We start from the raw sequence: 20,195 nt of genomic DNA, 5'->3' as shown, positions 1-20,195 counted from the left end.
ACCTGGCCGGACCGCTGGCGCGCACGGTGACCGAGCTGCAGCGCGACAACCAGCGGCTGCAGGCGCAGCTCGAGCGCTTGACGCGCCAGGTGGAGGCGCTGGGCTTGACGACCGGGCTGGCCCCCGCGCCCGGCACGCCCAGCCCTCCGCCCGCGCCTGGCGTCCCGGACCGCGCGCCCCGTCTGGGCACCGCGCGCTTTGCCAGCCACGCCACCTTCTCGCTGTCCGGCCGAGGCCAGGTGAGCCTATAGGTCCCGAGTGCGTGCGCCTGCGGGACTGGGCGCTGCCCTGCCACCCGCCGCTGCGACTCCGTCGTGGGGGTCCGGCCACCATCCGGCAAAGCACCGGCTTAGCCTGCCCGCTGCACCTGTCTTGGGCCCCCTCCCTTCTTTGCAGCCGGGCCCTGTTCGCCCCGAGTTCTGTCCCCCTCTCTCTGCTGTCCCGTGGCACTAAGGGCTTGGGCGCTGTTTAACACCGCCCGGGGCCCGGCCGGCGTGTTGGGGTGGTCAGCAACCCACCCCACTCCCCACTCCCACACCTCCATTGACGCGGCCCCTGCGATGCCGCTTCACTGAGGCCTGACGGTTCAGGTTATTGATTAACCCAGGTTGAGAACTCAAGCCCGGGTGTGTGTTGGGGGCAGGAAGACGCCGTCTGCTGGGGCGCAGCCGGGGCAGCGGCGTTTGGGAACTCGCAGGGGGTAAATCCTTACCTTGAAGGGAGAAACGGGGTGGCGGTGGGGGCCAGGGGGAACCAGTCGTGAGCAGTGTAGATTTCCGGGGTCAATGAACGGCCAGAGGCCCACACGGCGTGGGTGCGGGGTGGAGGTCTCTCCCCTGAGCCTGGGGCCTCCTGGAGCGGCGGGTAAGAAGGTTCCTGTGGTGTGTGCAGTGGCCCTTAGGTGGGATTTCCCACCCTGCCAGGCGTGTGCTCCGGGGTTGGGGTGCCAGGGTCTGGGTAGTGTGCACCTGCAGTCCCTCCTTGGTTCAATCCATCACACCTTCAGGTCTCTTGTGTGGGTTGGGCTGCACCTCCAGGGGCCAGGAGGAGGGGGATCAGATTAGCCCCTGCCCCTGGAGGTCCCAGCCAGGGTGGGCGATGGCCCCAGATGGAGCAGTACCAACGTCGCGGGCAGCCAGAGCAGATGTTCTGCTCCAAACACGACTGTCCATCCTGGTGGGTGTCTCAGGCTGGCTTTGTGCTGGAGGCCAAGGACCTGCTGCTGCTCGTTCAGGGGGCGGTGTGTGGGGCTGTGCCTGCCGCCGCAGAGGGGCTGGAAGGACTCACCGGCCGGAGGGGAGCCTGGTGGGTATGAGAGCAGAGGGAGGAGTTGTGAAGGCCCCTGGATGCTGGGCCGGGGAGTTGGGCTCTGCCTTGGGGGGTGGGGTGAGAGGTTCTTAAACATGCTGGTGGCAGAGCTCCTGGGTGTCCGTCCCGGTGCTCCGTGTGAAGTGCCTAGAAATGGATACACTTAATTCTGTCCTATAAGCATGACCACTGTTTGACCATGGTATAAGATCACCACTGTGAGCTCACACGTACCTAATAAACTGTGTCATCGGCTGTTTCTGAGATTTTATTTTAACACACATTTGCTACTTGTCTGCTCGTGGAAGCAGCTGTCCAAGTTTTCGAAAAATGCTCTCAGAGTCGTGTAAATAGGTACACGAATTCACGCAAATATGTGAGAGGAATCTCTCCAGTCATCTAAGTTTTCTCCGTGGGGAATTAGTCACGTGGGGTGGGCTAGTCCTCTTGGCTATGGAGCTGGTGGGTGTGGGGCACCGGGCAGGGGAGGGACAGGGTCCTCCTTGTATCCAGCAAGGTCCCTCATGGATGGATGGCAGGTTGGAGGGTGGCTGGAGACAGGATAACTTAAATGTGGTGGTCCAAGGAGAGGACAGCCAGAGCTTGGGGAGCCCTGCTGGGGGACTCCTGAATCACACATCTGGTGGAGATGCTGGGTTCCATTTGGGTTGTGCTGAGGGTGTGAGGCTGTGGGACATCCAGGCGAAGGTGTCCCAGAGCAGGTGGAGTCACAGATCTGGTCGAGGCCGGAGGTCAGGGGGACATCGGGGCAGAACTGGTGGTTGAAGCCCTAGAATGGGTGAGGTCTTCAGGGCAGCCATGCAGAAGGAGAGGGTGAGGCCAGAGCCCTGGGCAGAGTCCAGGGAGCTGCCAGGGGGCTGGGAGGCCCTGGAAAGCCCATTCTTAGACATGGAGAGAGGGAAGTCCTTCTGGAAGAAGAGGTTGGGGGTCAGCAGGGATGCTGCCCCTCGTTGAGGGATGAGGATGGAGACACAGTTGAGGAGTAGGTTCTGGACTTCAAAAAAGCCTGAAAGGGGCTTCCCTGGTGGCGCAGTGGTTGAGAGTCCGCCTGCCGATGCAGGGGACACGGGTTCGTGCCCCGGTCCGGGAGGATCCCACATGCTGCGGAGCGGCTGGGCCCGTGAGCCATGGACTCTGAGCCTGCGCGTCCTGCGCAACGGGAGAGGCCACAACAGTGAGAGGCCCGCATACCGCAAAAAAAAAAAAAAAAAAAAAAAAAGCGAAGGGAGGTGGAACAGCCAGCAGAGTTGAGCACTGTGGGTAGAGGGTGGTCGAGGCCTCCAGTGGGATCAGAGGCTCCCTGGGCCTGAGGCAGCTTCTCCCTGCCCTACCAGAGGCGCTGGTCCCCACTTCTCTTGCAGCCCACCTCTCTCTCGCCCACCCGGGCTCCGAGCCAGTTTCTGGCAGGGAGGGTGCTGTGCAGAGTCACCCACACGTTCTTGTTCATGGGCTGTTACTGGCAGCTTGTGAGCGGACACTTGGTCGTGAACAAGGAATCGGGGCTCCAGGGTGAGACTGGACAGTGTCAGCTGGGCGCCGGGGCTGTCTGGCCTCTCGTACTCCCATATTCCCACGTGTGTGTTGCCGGGGGTCGGTGGGGGCAGGGTGGTCTGGGTAGGAGGGTCTCATCCGCGCACGAGAGCCAGTGGTGGCAGTCGTCAGGCAGTGCGGAGGCCGGTGTTCCACTGCCTCTCTGTAACAGGCAATGAAATGTAGAGACCCTTGGTTGAGACCCTTTTGCTTCCTGCGGTTTCAAACCAGGGACTGCAGGGGTGGGAGGTGGGTCATATCAGCATATACTTATGCCCTGAACTCAATGCAGGGTCGATCTAGTAACCCAATTCTGAGTGCACAGACCTTGACCTTGCTAGGTAGTGAGTAGCCAGGGAGGCTCTGGGAGGAGGGAGAGGGCAGGGCAGTAGGATGGGAATAATCAGGAGGACTCCCTGTAGGAAGCCTGAGACCCTGCAGCAAATAGGAGCTGCTTTGGGCACATTTGCTGTGAGGCCTTAGGGACATCTCCCAGCTGGACCTCAGTCTCCTTGCATCCAAGGGGGACTGGCCCATCCCTGTTTGGCCCCTGTGCCGAGTGGGCTGCGTAGTTATAACAGTGACATCAACCCGAGCAGTTCGTAAGAGTGTCCACGGAGCCACAGCTGTGGTCTGGCTAGTGGAGGGTAGCCTGAGGCCAGGCCTGGCCCAGGAGGCTGTGCCAGAGTTGGTCCCTGGAAATGTCCTCAGCTGAGCTGGAGCCACCGGGTCCCCACGTGAGACAGCCAGGAGCAGCATCGAGGTCTGGCGTGAAAGAAACCAGACTTGCCTTATCTGCCTTCCTTTCCCAGACACACTGTGTGATAAGAGAGTGAAATGCTTTGGGTAGAAGTTTCAATTGAGTCTTTAAAACTGTGGTGTGAGGGAGGAGGAGGACGGAGCAGCCGTGTTAGGGGCTCAGGATGGGGGTTCTGGCGGCTTGTGGGCTGTGCTAGGTACGCAGACGTGCTCCCCTGCCCGGGCGCATGAGCCCATGTGGGGTCAGGCAGCCCCAAGAGTGCCTGAACTATTATTCCTGGCCTCACAACAGTGTTTAAACACTTCCCCAGGGAGAGGGTCCCTGAAATAAGACTCACCACCCCCCGCCTCTCCCCTGAACATTCCCAGGCCTGGGCTTCCTCACAGGGAGCCTCCCCCTTCTTCAAACAAAGCCCAGATCTTGGGAGTGCGAGAGCCAGCTCCCCAGGACCCGTCTCATCCCCAGGGCTCTCCAGTGACTTCTACTCTGACCCCAGCACACAGAACCCACCCCCTTCCCTTCCCTGTGGCTGAATCAGGCTGCCCCCACCAAAGGAAGACCACTGAGGGAGCATGCATGCTGGGGGCCCTGTGGGTGGGCTCAGGGACTCAGATCCTGCTGGAGCACTTACCCTGCTCTCCTCCTCCCCTCCCCCTCCAGGGCCCGGCCTCACAAATTTGTCTTGAGCGCTTTGTGGATAGAGCCCTGGCTTGGGGTAGGAGACCCAAACCTTGACTCTGCTGCTGCCTTTGGTCACGGGGTGAGGTTAGGGATGACCCCCACCCACCAGGCTCGTATGAGGGGCTGGAGGGGGATCTCTGGATGGGTTGAGCGAGCACCGGGTCCCAGTCTCGGGGATGGCGTAGTGAGGGGAGTCCGGCCTGCCGGTGTGAGTCAGCCCCATCCCCTTTCCCTCCTGCTTTGCGGGGAGACCCGTTGGCAGGAATCCAGCTGGTCCAGGACCTTCTTCCTGCCTGATTGTGGCGTCTGGTCCCCCTGGGGCATCGTGGGGTGGGTACGGGGCCTGCAATGTGCGGGGGCTAGGCGTCTGCGGTGGCGGCAGGGGGCCCACAGAGACCCACATTCCTGGGAAAATGGTTTCACCAGTGGCCGGGCCCTCCAGACCTCCGCCTAGACCTGCGGAACCTGTTGGACCAGAGTAGAGTGGGCGGGCGGGACGTGAAGCCCCCAGAGCTGAGCGCCCTTGTGACGGGTGGGGGCTGGGTTCAGGATGGACTGGCTGTTTCTCCTCCCTCTGCTGAGCTGGCTTCAGTGTAGGCTCTAGGGGTGCCCTCCCCACTCTGAGGTGTCAGGAGTTGCCCCCTCTTCTCCAGTGTTCCCGCGAGTGGGGCCGGCCTGTCCCGCTCCATCCTCCTGAATCGGAAGTTGGAGGAGTCACCTCCCCTCCAAGCCCAGGCTCTCCCCAGGCTCGAGTCCTGTCCTCTCCCACTTCCCCAGGGTCCCCACCGCACAGAGGGTCCCGTCACCCGGCTGGAGCCTTTCTCTCGGCCTATAAACATTGTTCTACCTCGTCCACCTGGAGGAGCCCTCCCCCCGCCCCTCATGGCTGCAGGTTCCGTGTCTCCATCCCTCCCCGAGGCTGTCTCCTGCACCCACCCCCACCTCTGATTCAGCTCCTGAACTGTCACCAGGAACCTTTTTTTTTTTTGCTAAACCCAAAGGACCTTTTTAGATCTTGTCTTGACCTTCTTTTTCTTGACCTGAAACTACCTCTGGAGCCGCTGACACGCCAGCCTTCTCCACACACTTCCACCTGCCTTTCTCCACGTTCTTCTGGTTTTCTTCCTCCCCGCTCTGACCTCTGCTTCTTATTCTCTTCTGCAGGTGCCTCTTCTGCCCCCAGGTGTGGTGCCCATCGCAGGCCCCATCGGCCCCAAGCCTGCTCTTCCTCTGCTGGGCTCCAGATGGGAGAGCCCTGTTTCTCCATCGTTTGTCCGTCCTTCCTCTTAAACTTCAGACTCAAATATCCAGCTGCCTCCTGACCTCAACCCCTTGATGCCCCAAGGACACCTTACACTCATCATGTCCCAAATTGAAGTTCTTATTTTCCCACCGATCCGCCCCCCCACCGCCATAGTCAAGTCAGCTGGGCCCAAAGCCCAGGCTTGAAAGAGGTGTGACTCCCCCATCCCTCCATATCCACTTACTCTCCCCAAACCTTTGAGTCCTTTTTCACTGCCCCATCTCTCCTCCCCAGGTCCCCATGTGGGACTAGTGAGGTAACTGGCCATCTGGTCGCCCCCTTCCATGGCACTATGTCACTGGCTTCTGAAGGATGTTCCTAAAACACAGCCGACAACCTTCAGTTCCTTCCTGTCCAAGGAGTCAAGTCCAAGTTCTCCAGGCTGGCACCTTGGGCTGCATGGTGCTTCTCCAGCCACCGGATCAGAATGCTTTGTGCCTTGCTGTCTATCTGCTTTGGCAGATACTGGTCGCGTCCACTCCTGGTCCCGCCTAGCTTACTCTAGACTGGCTCTCAGCTACCCCTGCCTCTGGGAGGCCCTTCCTGGCCCACGGGGCTGGATGAAGTCTGTCTTAGGCACACACCCTCATGCTGGCTTGATATCATCTGCTCACAGCCCTGGCTCCCCCATCAGACTGATCCCCCCCATGGCAGGGTGGACACCTCTTGCACCGGTTGCAGTGATAGCTGAGCCATCGGGGGCCAAGGATGGGCCTTTGTCATTCTGGGAACCTGGTAGACAAGGGGGCTAGGTAGTCTGGAGTCGTCTAAGGAGAGGTACGGCCACCTCTCAAGCCACTCATCGTGGGCTCTTAGTAGAGCCCCGGATCGGGGTCTGCCTGTGTTCTCCTCTTGCAGGGCAGACCCTACCGGCCTCACAGATGCTCTGAGCCCTCCAGCCTTCCTCACTGTGACCAGGGCAGAGCCAAGGTTGAGGACAACATCCCTCCTGGCCACAAATCTCAGCTGTTTCTCACTGTGTAACCTGGACTGCTCACATCCCCTCTCTCAGCCCTCAGGTCCCATCTGTAAAATGGGTGTGGTGGCATCTTCCTGGGGGGACAGAAGCAAGTTGGTTTAAGTGGTATGCCCAGAAAAAGGACCTGACTCTTGGCAGATGCTGGAATGGCAGAGGCTTTGCATAACCTACTCCCTCATCTCCAGCAGGGAAACCAACCCAGAGGGGGCACGACCTGACCTGGGTCACCTGGTGGCTGGCAACACAGCCAGGATGCCAGGTTGCCTGCTGGCTCTTGGTCTTGGCTCTCTCTCTGCATGACACCCCCCCACTGCTGTAGCCCAGAGGAGATGGAGGGGCCCCATGGAGCCAATCAGGCCTCTGTGCTCTGGACATCCAGGCAGATCTTGTGACCCTGCAGCGTGAGGGCTCCTGGGCCCATTGTTGGCCCGGAAGGACCTTATGTCACTGGGTTTAAGCTGCTCCCACACAGGCAGCCCCCGGGACGAGCAAGGGCCAGGCTCTCTGGACCCCAGGCATCTGGTCCAGCCTGGGGGAAGGGGTAGGGCGCCTTGCACATGCTTTCAGAACTCCCAGTCTTGACATTCGTCCCTAGCATTTTGGGGGTCTGGGATGAGCCCCGTGGAGGTGTTTGCCTCCAGGATCCTGGGGGCTCAGCTGGTGAGACGGAGTCCTGTGTGACCTTGGCCCATCACTGTACCTTCCTGGGGCTGTCTCTCTCAAAATTGAGTGCTGTTTGCCCTGTCAGAACCAGGGGGGTCACAGGGGGTGCGGGCAGCTGGCCCCAGCTGACTAGGCCTCGGTGGTGTTTGTCTCTCTGTAGAGCGTGGATCACCATGACGAGGCCGGAGAGTCGGAGATGAGAAGGACCTCAAACTCGTGCATCGTCGAGAACGGGCACCAGCCTGGGGCAGGTAGGGCTGGCGGCAGAGGAGAGCGGGCTGGGTAGCTTTGGGGTCAGGGCTTCGGCCATGCCTCTGGGCCAGGCCACCCTTTGTCAGGGATGGAGGGATTGAGCCTAAACCCCAGCGGGTGGGGAGGCTGCCAGGAGAGCAGCCTCATTCAGTGTGAAGTAGAACTGTGTAAACACAGAAGAAAATGAGAGATCTCGGAAGGTGGTGAGCTTCCCTGTTTCTGGAGGAATGCAAGCAGGGGCTGAGGAATCGTCCAAGCACTGAACAGGGTAGAAAGTGGACTGATAGGCGACTATTTATTGAACTATCTATGAGGGAAAGTTGGAGCAGACGCCAGCTCTGGTTGGAGCAGCGAGACGTCCGCAGCAGGGGGAGGTCAGGGAGGCTGGAGTGGTCAGCGAGGCCTTCCTGGAGGAGGTGGGAGGAAGGTTCACAGAGACTGGAGTCCTCCTGGGAGGGTCTGAGGTCCCTGTGGATGCCACGGCTGACACCCCCAACCCTGCTGGTCCCATGTTCCAGGTCCAGGTGATGGACCCCCTGAGACCACCCAAACTGTCCCGGCACCAGAACCCCCCAAGCCTCGCCCTGCGAGCCTCTCCTTGCGGCTGCCTCACCAGCCAGTCACGGCTATCACGCGAGTCTCCGAGAGGTTCTCTGGGGAGACGTCAGCCGCAACTCTCTCGCCCACATCTGCCGCCGTCCTGGGGGGCCTCAGCCCCAGCGAGGCCACCACACCCTGGACTCCCAGTCCCACTGGTAGGAGCAGGAGGGCATGGCCTCAAACTGGCGGGGAGGGCAGGGGCTGGGGGCAGTTGGCAAGAGACTCAGGAAACCTGGGCAAGCCCCAGCCCCCCTCTGCTGTCACTGCGACCCCCTTCCCTAGCTCATCTGCTCCATCAGATGGGGCTCGTCTTTCCCGACTCCTCCCCCCAGAGATGCTGTAAAGTAGCCTCGTCCCCCACGGGAGACGACTGTGGCTTTTACTGCAGGTCGAGGCTGTGGTTAGAAGGTGGCCTCTTACCCTGCACACTTTGGCGTGGTCCCCGGGGCCTGTCTTGGGCCTGGGGTCAGGCCTCAGTGGTGTGTCCTGGGGTTAGGCTGCGTGGATTTCCAGAATGAGGGCTCGGGAACAAAGTGTTTGCTGGATACGTAGCACAAGAGGCCCTGGGCTCTGTGCTCTCAAAAGCGGGGCTGGGGGCGGGGGACGCTTTAAAAGGCCTCTTTTATGTCATTGCTGTATGTTCCCAGCATCCTTTCTCCTCAACTGTTGGCCGAGGCAGGGCCAGCTTAGCCCAGGGGTCCTGCCCCTGCCCTGAGTGACGCTGGGTAAACGGCACAGGGCCAGGTCAGAGGAAGGGAGGCTGGCAGTGGTGACCCTCCCCGAGGCCAGGGTTTGTTATTTCTCTCCCTTGCTTTGTCCCGAAGAGAAGAATTCTTCTCTCCCACGGTCTTTATCCAGCTCTGGCTACGGGGCAGTGACGGCCAGCAGGAACAACGGCAGGTGAGTCGGGGCCCCAGTCCCCGGTCGGGGGAGGTCAGCCCTCCCCAGGCAGCATCTGGACTTTGCCTTGAACTCGGGCTGCCCGGGCCCCTGCAGGGAGCTCCCTTGCTGACCCAGGATGAGGCACCCTCCTGGGCATGGTTCCAAGGGAGAGCAGCGTCAATGGGTGGGGTTTGAGCAGAGGACATGAGGCCGCGGGGCTAGGTGGAGGGTTTTGTTTGGAGAATATATATATATATAGGGCCTCGGGCTGGTTTCTCTTAGGACCCTTGAAAGGAAGTCTGTGCAAAGATTGGAGGGGGTGTCTCAGTCCCCACAGGAGGTTGGAGCGTGGGGCAATCTCCCACTTTCCTCTCCACCCATCCTGCTTTCCGCCCGCGGCTGAGGACGTCTCTAGGCTGGGGCAGGTCTGCTGCCTCCTGGCCTGTGGTTGTCCCCATGCTCCCCCAGGCCCACTGGATTGTGATCGGAGCTGGGGATAGAGGCTGGCTTGGCTTTTGTCCCCCCTTTCAGTAATAAAAGGAGAATTGTGGCTTTCTGGAAAACTGTTGCAGGGGAGAAACAAAGGGGGTCTTTTTCGTGGTGGTGAGGAGGGGGCCTGGTCCTGGTGAGGCCGGTTCTGTGTACACCTCCCGCGAGGAGGATGCCCCCACCCCCACCCCGCTCAGCCCAGGCACGGACACCTGCGAGGGGTGACGATGCTCAGAGAGGGGCCCGCTGCCGGCCAGGCCTGCCTCGGACAGCAGCTCAGTTTGGAAAAGCTGCAGAACCGGTTGGGGACTAGAGCAAGTGGTGCTTCCTCCCTGCCTGTAGCCCGGTTGCTGCCTCGGTCTACACTCAGCGGGGTGGGGGACCCGGGGCCCAGGTGAGCTAGGGATGGGCGGGCCTGTGTTCCTGACTCCGTGCTTCTCTCCTCAGCCCACCTCTGGTGACGCCACCCGAGTCTCTCCCATCCCCGCAGCCGCCAGCCACGACCCAGGCCCATCGGCAGGGGGAGCGTCGCCGGGAGCTGGTGAGGTCGCAGACGCTGCCCCGCACCTCGGGGGCGCAGGCCCGGAAGGCGTTATTTGAGAAATGGGAGCAGGATACAGCTGGCAAGTACGGATGCTCTCACCCCCCGCCCCCCAGACCAGTCTGGGCCCCCAGAGTAGGCCTGGGCCCAGACTAGGGTCAGGCAGGCACAGTGCAGGGGCAGTTCCCCAAGATGTGACCTCTTGGACAAGACACAAGGTCAGGGCCAGCTATGGAGCAGCTGTGGGGAGAAGAGGAGGGGGCAGGGGGCCAGGCAAGGCCTGGGGAGAGCCTAGACCCCCTTCCCCGAGTCCTGGAGGAGCCCCAGCTGCCCTCACACCCACATTCCTCACCCAACTGGAGAAGTTGGTTTCAGGGCGTGACTGGAGAGGCCACAGGGCCGTCACTGGGATGCCCAGCAGTAGCTGGAGGTGACACAGCGAGACCAGCCCCCTATGACACCCCACCCCTGCTCCCAGATGGGACCCACCTCTGCACGCAGTTTATCCAGCGCTCCTGTCCGCGGGTGGTGCTGATGCCTGTTGCTTGTGGGGTGCGGCCCAGGCATATTTGATGATGACCACCCCCAGTCCCGCTCCCAAGGCTCTGACTCTAGTGAGTCAGAAGGGACACCCAGGAAGTGTCCCGCTGACCCGGACAACCTGTTCTTGGCCATTAAGGAGTGTCCTTGGGGCCCAGAGGAAGAAACCGTTGCTCCAGGCTAGGAAAGAGGGCGGCCCCAGAGGGAGGCTCAGAGGAGGGGTGGGATGAAGGGAAGCGGGGAGTGTGCTCCAGGCAGACGGCAGCGGACGTGCGGCCTCAGGTCCTCTGCCCCAGGATTGCCCATGTGGGAAGTAAACAGGGGACATGGAGGCTGGAAGGGATCTGCTCATGCCAGACTCCATCAAGGGAGGCTGTGCCCTGGGATGGGGGGCTCATGCCTAGACGTGGGTGTGGGGCTCATGCTGCCTGGGTGAGCAGGTGCGGCACGTTCTCGGAGTAGATGGCAGCCGAGGGGCAGCCCCCCAGCCCCCCAGCAGGCCTGCCCTCTCTCTGCAGGGGGAAGGGTGAGACCCGGACGAAGCTGAAGCGCTCGCAGAGCTTCGGCGTGGCCAGCGCCAGCAGCATCAAGCAGATCCTGCTCGAGTGGTGCCGCAACAAGACGCTCGGCTACCAGGTGAGCCTGGCCCAGCCGCCGGGACCCCGGCCAGAGGTGCGAGTGGGCACCGCCCCCCCACTCTTGTTCCCCTGGCCGGGGACGGGAGCCCCAGTCTGGGGCGGAGGGGTAGGAGCTGGAGAAACTGTACCCTCCCGATCGGCCCCCAGCCGCTGCAGGTGGAGTCCAGCAGGCACGGCTTGTTGCTGAGCTGGGTAGATGGTGGGCCTGGGGAGGGGCTGGGAGGACCTGCTTGTGGGAGCGAATCAGGTGGAGGGGCTGAGGCCAGCGCTGTGCTCCCCCTGACCTCCCTGCGTTGGCCTCGCAGCACGTGGACCTGCAGAACTTCTCCTCCAGCTGGAGCGACGGGATGGCCTTCTGCGCCCTGGTGCACTCCTTCTTCCCCGATGCCTTCGACTACAGTGCCCTGAGCCCCGCGCAGCGGCGGCAGAACTTTGAGCTGGCCTTCACCATGGCCGAGTGAGTATGGCGGGTCCCCTGGCTGCCAGCCCCTCCCAGTCCCCAAGCCCGAGTTCTGCCCTGCGTCCAGCACAGGGGCTGGCAGGACGGGGGCAGCTGTCCGCAGACCTGAGAGCCTTGAGGCCACCCAGTCTGTCGCCTCCCGTATAGATGGAGAGACTATGGCCAGGAAGGGGGGATTTTCTACTCAGTAGTAGAGCCAGGCTCTCTTCTCTTCTCGTGCACCTGCCCTCTTGGCTGGTACCCGGCCTCTGGTGTGCGGTCTGCCAGACCAGCCACAGACAAAGTGCAAGGGGCAGTAGGACAGGGTCTGCCGGAGCACTGAGCCTGTCCTCTCCAGGCTGGTGAGAGATACAGTTGCTTGGGAGAGCCCAGCAGCTGATCAGCAGGAAACTGAATAATATCTGACTTCTCTAGTAGGTACACTTTGCTTCCCTAAATGTCGTAAAAGCGTTTGATATGAAATTGCCTACCTTCTTAAGACCTGCTCATAGAGAGAAGATTGGGTGACGGGTGATTCTGGGTTCAGGAGGTGCTCGGGGAGCTTGGCATTTGGTCATAGGCTGAGGGCTACCCCCAGTGCCTCAGGGGGGTGTCAAAGAGTGCTCTGGTGAAGGTGCCTTCAAACTGAGTAGGCAGGAGGGTTTAACAAAGGGCTTCCTTGCAAACGTGTGGGCAGGAGTGAACGATGAGCCAGGCGCCGTGGGGTACCCTCGGGCTGGGGAGAACAGCTGTGCGGAGAGGGCTGGCTGATAGGAGCTGTACTTTGGGGCAGTGGGTGTGACCAGCTCACAGTGACCCGGCAGGAAGGGAGCTGAGGGAGTAAACCCTCCGCCCTCCCCCACCTCCTACCCTCATGCCAGGGCCTCACGTGGGCTGGACACGGAAGGCAGAGGGCAGGGGAGCTATTGCTGCGGTCCATCGAGTCCGTGCCCCCGGTCCAGGGCAGGCACGGGGCAGAGATGAGGGTGTTGAGGGCTGCCTGTTGCTGGGCTTTGTGGAATTAGGGGGAGGAAGGTCAGAGGGCAGGAGGACCTCCCCAGAGCTGAGTTTCCTGGAGGGAACATTTTTCATTTTCTCCTGGCCACCCACCTTTGTGCCTGGTGGAGTGAGCCTCTGGCCACCCGTGTGTGCCTGACCCCCCTCGTGTCTTGTCCGCGACCCCGGTGCCCACGTCCGGGAGGTGCTCTCACGTGCTGGTGGAGCTGGAAGAGCCCTCCCTGAAGCCTGGCCTGCCCACCGCCCCCACCCCGAGTCTGTTCCACCCCACACCTGGCCCCAAGCCCGGCCGGGGAAGGAGTTGGAGCTCACAGGTTACAGCCCCGTGCCCGGGACTGCGGGTCTCACTCTAGGGGCAGAACGGAGACCCTGACTTGTTGGCGTGCCGGCGTTGCCCCTGTGGTGTTGTCTCGGATGACCTGCGTTGGCCTCTCGGCCCCGTGGGGTCGTAAGAACTCCTTGTATACTTTGGAAGCCGTCTCTTCCCTGGCTGTTTAGGATTAGCTGTCGTCCTAATTGCGGAAACAGCTTTGGGCAGAGCGTGTTACACAACCGAATCCAGACGATGCTGAAGTAGCGCCAAGTGTAACGGCTCGATGTTGAGGAGGGGGCGCCTCCCCAGCTGCTTGGAAGCCCAGAAAGGGTGACTGTCGAAAAGCAGATGGTCAGAGTGTACAGGGCCCGGGCTCTGATGTGGGCACCCAAGACCACCCCCCACCCCGCCACCGCTGGGTGAGGCCACACTTGTCTGACAGTTTTTCTCCATCGAGTCCAGTGGGCCTGGCGGTGCCCGCTCAAGCCCTGGCCACCTTGGTCACCCTCAGCCCTGAACCAGGCTGGGCTGTGGCAGGAGAGGGGTGCCCTGGGCCCCAGGATGATGGCCCTGCACCCCAGCTCGCAGGGAACGTAACTTCCCTTGGCGACCGGAGCCAGAGCCATTCGTGGCTGTGCTTTCACAGCACGAGGTGTGAGCTCAGAGAGCCTCCAGACTCCAACCAGATGTTTCTTCTACTCCCACATTGGGGTTGGGGCGTGGGAGCCTGCTTCAGGCTGTACCTCCCTCCCACCCAGAGCAAAGGACGTTCAGGGAGGGCCCGGAGGGGCGCCCACAGCTGGCCTGAGGGGGAGGAAGGTGCCTCCCCTCCTGAGTCATCCGGGAACTCAGCTCACAGGTACGTGGGGGACAGGGCTGGGAGGGTGGGCCTGCCTGCCCGAGGCCTCCTGGGAGGATGGCAGCTGGGCTCACCTAGTTTCTTGGACAATAAGCTGGTTAGAACAGCAGGAAAGAAGGCACAGGGACACCTACTTGAGGATACTGGCTACCAGTGTCTTAACAGACACTCCTTAGTTTTGCCAGCAAAAGCCAAGCAGACACGCGGGGCTGGGGGAAAGCCCTCAAGGGCCACGCAGGCAGCAGAAAGGCAGTTTGCGGTGGGCGGTGTAGGGTGACGGGAGCCTGGGCTCTGATGAAGGAACAGCCTTTGGAAAGGAAAAGCAGCCGTGGACAGGGCCCCTGCACATCAGGAAGGAGAAGCTTCCAGACCCTTCGGCGAACAAGGGGCCTTAAAAGCACAGAGACGTATCTAGAACCTGGGGAGTAAGAGGGGTTTGTGATGCCCCTCCCCCTGATAATTTACCTCCCCAAAGATTCCCCGGGGCCTAATCTGTGTGAGAGATGCGGTGTCGACAACACAGTGAGCTCCCCTCCTCGGACAGGTGTTGGGGGCTTGGAAAGCGGGAGGACCAGCTCCTGTGGTGGGTGGTTCCCGCCGAGATGGAGAGTGCGGTGTAGGCCCGGGGCCGGCCAGTGTAGCTAAGGATCCCGCTTGCCCTGCGGGGAATGTGTCCTACTCTCAGGTTACAGCCCAGCTGAAGGAGCTTCCAGGCTATTTGTAGTGCCCATGTGTCTCTAAAACCAGATAGGAGGCTGTAGTCCGAGCCCTGGCATCCCAGGCTGCATTTAGAGAAGGCTTAGACAAATAAAAATAACCCCTCAGGCACCTCCTCCACCTGCCTGCCCGACAGGCTAGCCCTGTAGTGACGAAGATCACAATAGGAGAGTAGTAGGAGAAAATCCTCTAACCCTTTTTTAACCCCAAACAAGGTGGGGCTAATTCATCTAAAATTGGTAGTAGGCAAACGATAGCTCTGGTTCTTGCTGCGTAGTGACATTTGAAATGACCTGTACTTTCTTCTTTGGATGATTATTCCATGCTGTTTGAACGATTTAAAACAAGTTTGTGTTTTCACAAAAGCAGTTTTGTTTTCATTTAAAAGGCAGTTGGGGCCTGTAATATTTTGAGACTGAAATGTTTTTATAAAAGTCAATGTTCATCATCATTTTCCTTTACTCACATCCTGTCTCAGGAGTTGTGTCCATAGCTTCTAGAAATCTTATCATTACTGTCACGGCTGGTTGGGGTGGGGTGGGGACCAGATGGTTAGGGCCTCAGTCCTCTGGTTTCTGGGGAAGCCAGCACCTTGCCCATAGCTTCCTGTCTGCGGGGTAGAGGGTGATACCAGGGTCAGGCCTTAGCGCCCGTCCTGACTGCCGCCCTGGGCAGGGGCAGGGATGTCATTAGTGGGAGGGTCAGTGCAGCCTCTAGAATGAAGAAGGGGGGCCAGCCCAAGTTGGACAACACTTGGGACGTGCCAGCAATTCTAGAGAGAAACCAGAACCTGCTCAGAGGAGGGCCCCCAGGTACCCACTGGGGGCACAGCGAAGGAACCAGACATGGTTAGTTTCAGGGAAAGACATGGACATTAAGATTCTCTTCCAACACGTGAAGGGCTCTTTTGTAGGGGGAAAAACAATTAGACTGAGAATAGCCTTGTGAGGCTAATAGGTAGAAAGTACCAAGAGGCAAAATAGCGTAAGAAACGTGAGGGAAAACTTCCTCCTGGCCAGGGCCACCCGCAGAGGGATCGGAACGGTGCTTGGAGGAAATTAGGGCCCCTTCCCTGAACCTGGAGGGGAGCATGGCCGAGGCAGGGCCTTCACCAGGTGGTTGGTGCCTCTGAGGGGGGTGTTTGGAGGGTGGGATTTCAGTTCTCTTCCAAGGCTGAGGTTTAGGGTTCTAATGGTTCCCACGTTTCCTGGGGGACTGAGTACCGAGGCCACTGCTGTCAGTGGTGATACCTGGGCACACACCTGGCATTCTCCGTCTGCAGCCCTGGGAGGGTAGGAGGAGCTCTCCCTGCGCTGCAGGTAGGGAGAAGGGCATCAGACACCACCTGATAGCTCAAGGAGATGAACTCAGGTCCACGGCCTCCCCAGGAACTCAGGTTTTCAGTCCTTGACTATCAACAAAGCACCTCTGCATGCATATCCTCGTCACAGCGTCCACTCCCCTGACACCGAGCCCTGCCCCGGCCCATCCTGGGCAGCCAGGGTGCCCGCTTATCGGGCCAGAGCCACTCGCCACCCCACGAAGCCCTCAGCTTCCCTTGCAAGCTGCCCGCTCCAAACCGAGGGGGAGCCCGCCGACGGGATCCAGGACCGGTGTCTGCGTTTTGCCCTGACTTTCGGTTTCTGATAGGAGGCCTGGCGTTGGGCCAGCACCACAGGATGGGCCCCGTGCTAATGTTACGGTGCTTGCCTTTGGAGCACGCAGGCCCAGGAGCCGGCAGGGACTGGGAGAAAGTGCTTGGGGTACAAGGCACCGCCTCCCAACAAGAACAAGCCCACCGGGAGGGGGAGCGGAGGTCGGGGGCTGACTTTCCACCAAGGAAATGGCACGGAAGGGTGAAGCTATGGGCAGAGCCAGGATCTGAACCCAGCTCTTTAGAGTTCCAGTTCAGGCCTCTTTTCCCTGATGACCCACTCTGCTGCTTGGAGCGAACCATGACAATACAGACAGCAACAGTGATCATTCCTAACGTTTATTGAGCTCTTCTGATGTGCCAGACACCGTTCCTGCTGGTTGTGTGATTAGCTCATGAATCCTCCCACCTCCCTGTGAAGTGGCTGTTATCCAGTCGGGGAAACTGAGGCCCTGAGAAGTTAAGTGTCATCCTCAAATCATATCACTAGGAAGGACACAGCTGGGATGTGAACAGTGTCACTCGTGGACTTATGGATATGGGGGCAAAAAGACCGGAGACCCTGGAACTACAAGAGTGCACACAGCTGCTGAAGCTGATTGGACCGAGTGCAGTTGCTTTGGGCCTTTTGGGTTCGGCCTGATGACGCGTCTGGCTCGGCACAGGGCGGGGCTTTGCTGGGCTTGGCGAGGGTCCCTGCTGTTACCTCCCAGGTAGATGCTCGTCTTCCCACCTCCATGAGACCTTGAAGCCGGGACCTTCAGTCCCCCTCCAAGCTGAGAACGGCAGAGGGAACAGCTTTTTTTTGCAGCCCAGTGAAAGGCCCCAGTTTCCACATGCATCTACACCAGTGGGCCAGAAGTTAAACCAGTATTTCCCAGAGCATGAGGTGGGCCCAGGGCGAGGTTGAGGGTAGACTCACAAGATGATTTGAAGCAACTTTTAAAACTTTTGAGTTGGGGGCTTCCCTGGTGGCGCAGTGGTTGAGAGTCCACCTGCCGATGCAGGGGACACAGGTTCGTGCCCCGGTCCGGGAAGATCCCACAGGCCGTGGAGCGGCTGGGCCCGTGAGCCATGGCCGCTGAGCCTGCGCGTCCACGGGAGAGGCCACAACAGTGAGAGGCCCGCGTACCGCAAAAAAACAAAAAAAAACTGAGTTGTTGTGACCCTTGAGTAGATAATAAAATCAATTTAGTGGCTCACGACCAGCATTAAAACAAACAAAACAGAAAAACAAACAAAAAAAGGAGGTGGGGAGAGAAATAAAGACGAAATCTAGAGAAGATATGAGTAGTAGAAAAGGTCAGTATCTTTGTGAAACTTTATTTCCACATAAATGTATGCAGGTGCTGAATGAATCACGATGAAACACCTCTAACTATGGGTTATGGTTAAAAAAAAGGTTAAAGACACTGGGGTTTTTTTGTTTGTTTTGTTTTTTGTTTTTTGTTTTGCTGTACGTGGGCCTCTCACTGTTGTGGCCTCTCCCGTTGCGGAGCACAGGCTTCGGACACGCAGGCTCAGTGGCCATGGCTCACGGGCCCAGCCGCTCCACGGCACGTGGGATCCTCCCAGACTGGGGCACGAACCCGCGTCCCCTGCATCGGCAGGCGGACCCTCCACCACTGCGCCACCAGGGAAGCCCAAAGACACTGTTTTAGGAAGCATATGGGTGAATTTATTTTTTACTTTATTCATTTTACATTTATTGTTATAGTCCATGCTGATTCTCCATATACTGCTGATACACGTTGAATTTTTTTAGTGAAATTTAATTTTGGAGCTAAATTTTTATTAATAAAACTAACCTTTTCGATTAATATGTTTGTCTAAATTAATAAAATTGAATTTTTTAGCAGAACTTAATTTAGTGAAACCTTAAAGTGAAGCTGAATTTCACTGAAATTTTAAAGTAAGTCTAGTTATGTAAAAACACGAGTCGTAAGGGCGGTTCCTGGATGTGGGAGTCTGGGAAACAGTGCATTAGAGAAAGTAACCGCAAAGGCTCTTCTGGGGTGATGTGAATTCACAGTTGGAGAGCACTTGGGAGCCTCCAGCTCCGGGCCAAGCTCTGTTCTGGGGCTGATGGCTGGGGCCGGCGTTCTGATGCGGCTTCTGTGTTTCAGGAATCTGGCCAACTGTGAGCGCCTCATTGAGGTGGAGGATATGATGGTGATGGGCCGCAAGCCAGACCCCATGTGCGTCTTCACTTACGTCCAGTCTCTGTACAACCACCTGCGTCGCTTTGAGTGAAGCCCCTCGGGGCTGGAGAGACAAGCCCCGAAGGAGTCAGGATGCCCCCCGAGCCGAGTTGCATTCTGGTGTGAGAGAGCTGTTTGTTCTGTGCCTCGTAACCGCGCTCCCCAACCTGCCCGGCTGCGTTACTGATGGGAAAGTACCGCTGAGCTGCGTGCACTACGCACTGATCACAGCCAAGGGCTCCAAGGAAAAGGAAGTATTACGAGAGAGAAATTGGTGCTAAATAATTACCTTCCTTAAAAAAAAAAATAATAATGATGCTTGTCTGTAGATTCTGGAAGCCTGAATCAGTGTTCCCTCTGCTGAACTGGATCCATTGGCTTTACAGGGTTGCGTTGACTACCAAGTGTTTTTTAATCCAAACACCCAGAGTTTTCTACTTCCTCACACTATTGTAGGTTCCTTTCCTCCCTCGCTCTGGGCCACTGCCAGGAAATATAGAGACGCTTAGTCAGCAGCTTGACAAAGAAGACTGAAGTCTTGGGGAAGAAACTGTTTAATCATTCCCAGGTCCTGGGCAGCAGCTGACCTGCAAGTCACCTCGGCTCTCTGGGGAAATGGGAGGGCTCTCGCCGGGTCCCAAAGCGGTCCTGTCCTTCCCAGGAGGGCTCCACACGTGTTTGGCTGAGAATAGGCCCCCCGGGAAGTTAACGCTTTTAGGGAAGGACGGGCATTTGGTGCCGCGAGGTGGTTTTTAGTCACAGCTTCTTTTAAGGGATTTGATGCAGATATTTATAAAAAGTAACTCCATCTGTACCACTGACCGTTTGTACATAAAAAGATGTGTCGCACTCCGCTTGGGATTTGTTATTTCTGTTTGGGAGATGGGGTGCCTGGGAATAAGAGATTTCTCATCCATTTCAAATGAAAATCTGCTTACACCCCCCCCCCCCCCCCACCCTTAACCGTTTCTGTACCAAAATCACCGCTCAGAAAGTTGAAAATCACATTTGCTTTTCTTGCGTTTGCCTGTCAGTCACCCGTCTCCGTGTCATGGAAGGAGCACGGACAGAAAGTCCCCCCTTGCAGTTCTGTCCCCTGGAAGTTGACTGACAGATCTGTGATCAGCAGTGGGGTGGTCCCGCACGTGGGGGAGCCCATCGAGGGGCACTGGTTTATTTTCACAGCTGTTCGGTGGTACAAAAAAAGCTGTTAGGGTTTTCTTAGAACATCTTTAGATTCTATAAAGCCGCAGCCGTTAGCTTATTCTTATTCAAGAAGCATTTTCTAATCGGGTTGGATTTTAGCCATGAACTTGGAGGACTTCCCTTTAAGGAGTTAATATATGTCTTCAGCTCATGCAGTGGGTTCTAACCACCAGCATCTGTGCCTTCTCAGAGTCACCTGTGGTCCCTTGTGTTGGGGGACAGAGCTCTTCGGGGGTGTCGGGAGGACCACGGCAGAGCTTGCCAAGTGGGTGACTGGTAGTCTCAGCAGATTTGTTTGTTCGGGCTGCAGCCTTGTCCCATCCTTTGGATTCTTCCACAGTGGGAGCCACTCCCTTTCCAGCTCTTGTCTCGCGGAGGCTTGGGAAGGTGAGCCCTATCATTAGCAAAGACACTGCACCTGGTTTTTTTTTTCTTACTGAAGTTTAGGGTTTCAAACCTAAAGCCAATCCAAGCACACAGGGGCTCTATAAAAAGCATGCCTATACATTCCTGAGTCCTTGCACGTGTGAAGCGGAGCTCTCCTGAATTGCAGACGTGGTCTTGCACCTCTGCACATAAAACAGAGCAGATCCTGCTGGCGT

General features: G+C 58.5%; 1 protein-coding gene across 1 annotated transcript; it reads left to right on the top strand.

Annotated features, from left to right (window-relative positions):
* Window positions 1-7: 7 nt before the first annotated feature.
* SMTNL2 (smoothelin like 2) lies at window positions 8-19,245 on the top strand. Its single transcript, XM_024736369.1, has 8 exons — window positions 8-239; window positions 7,406-7,496; window positions 8,016-8,252; window positions 8,922-8,997; window positions 9,916-10,095; window positions 11,068-11,185; window positions 11,493-11,644; window positions 18,313-19,245. Exons 2-8 carry the CDS (start codon window positions 7,442-7,444, stop codon window positions 18,437-18,439), a joined length of 945 nt encoding a protein of 314 aa, XP_024592137.1. The 5' UTR covers window positions 8-239; window positions 7,406-7,441; the 3' UTR covers window positions 18,440-19,245.
* The last annotated feature ends 950 nt before the right edge of the window (window positions 19,246-20,195 follow it).

Source organism: Neophocaena asiaeorientalis, unplaced genomic scaffold, assembly GCF_003031525.2.
Source record: "Neophocaena asiaeorientalis asiaeorientalis breed wild unplaced genomic scaffold, Neophocaena_asiaeorientalis_V1.1 scaffold129, whole genome shotgun sequence".
NCBI classification, from domain to species: Eukaryota; Metazoa; Chordata; class Mammalia; order Artiodactyla; family Phocoenidae; genus Neophocaena; species Neophocaena asiaeorientalis.
Note: the sequence above shows the minus strand (reverse complement) of the source record. Positions and strands in the feature narration are given on the sequence as shown.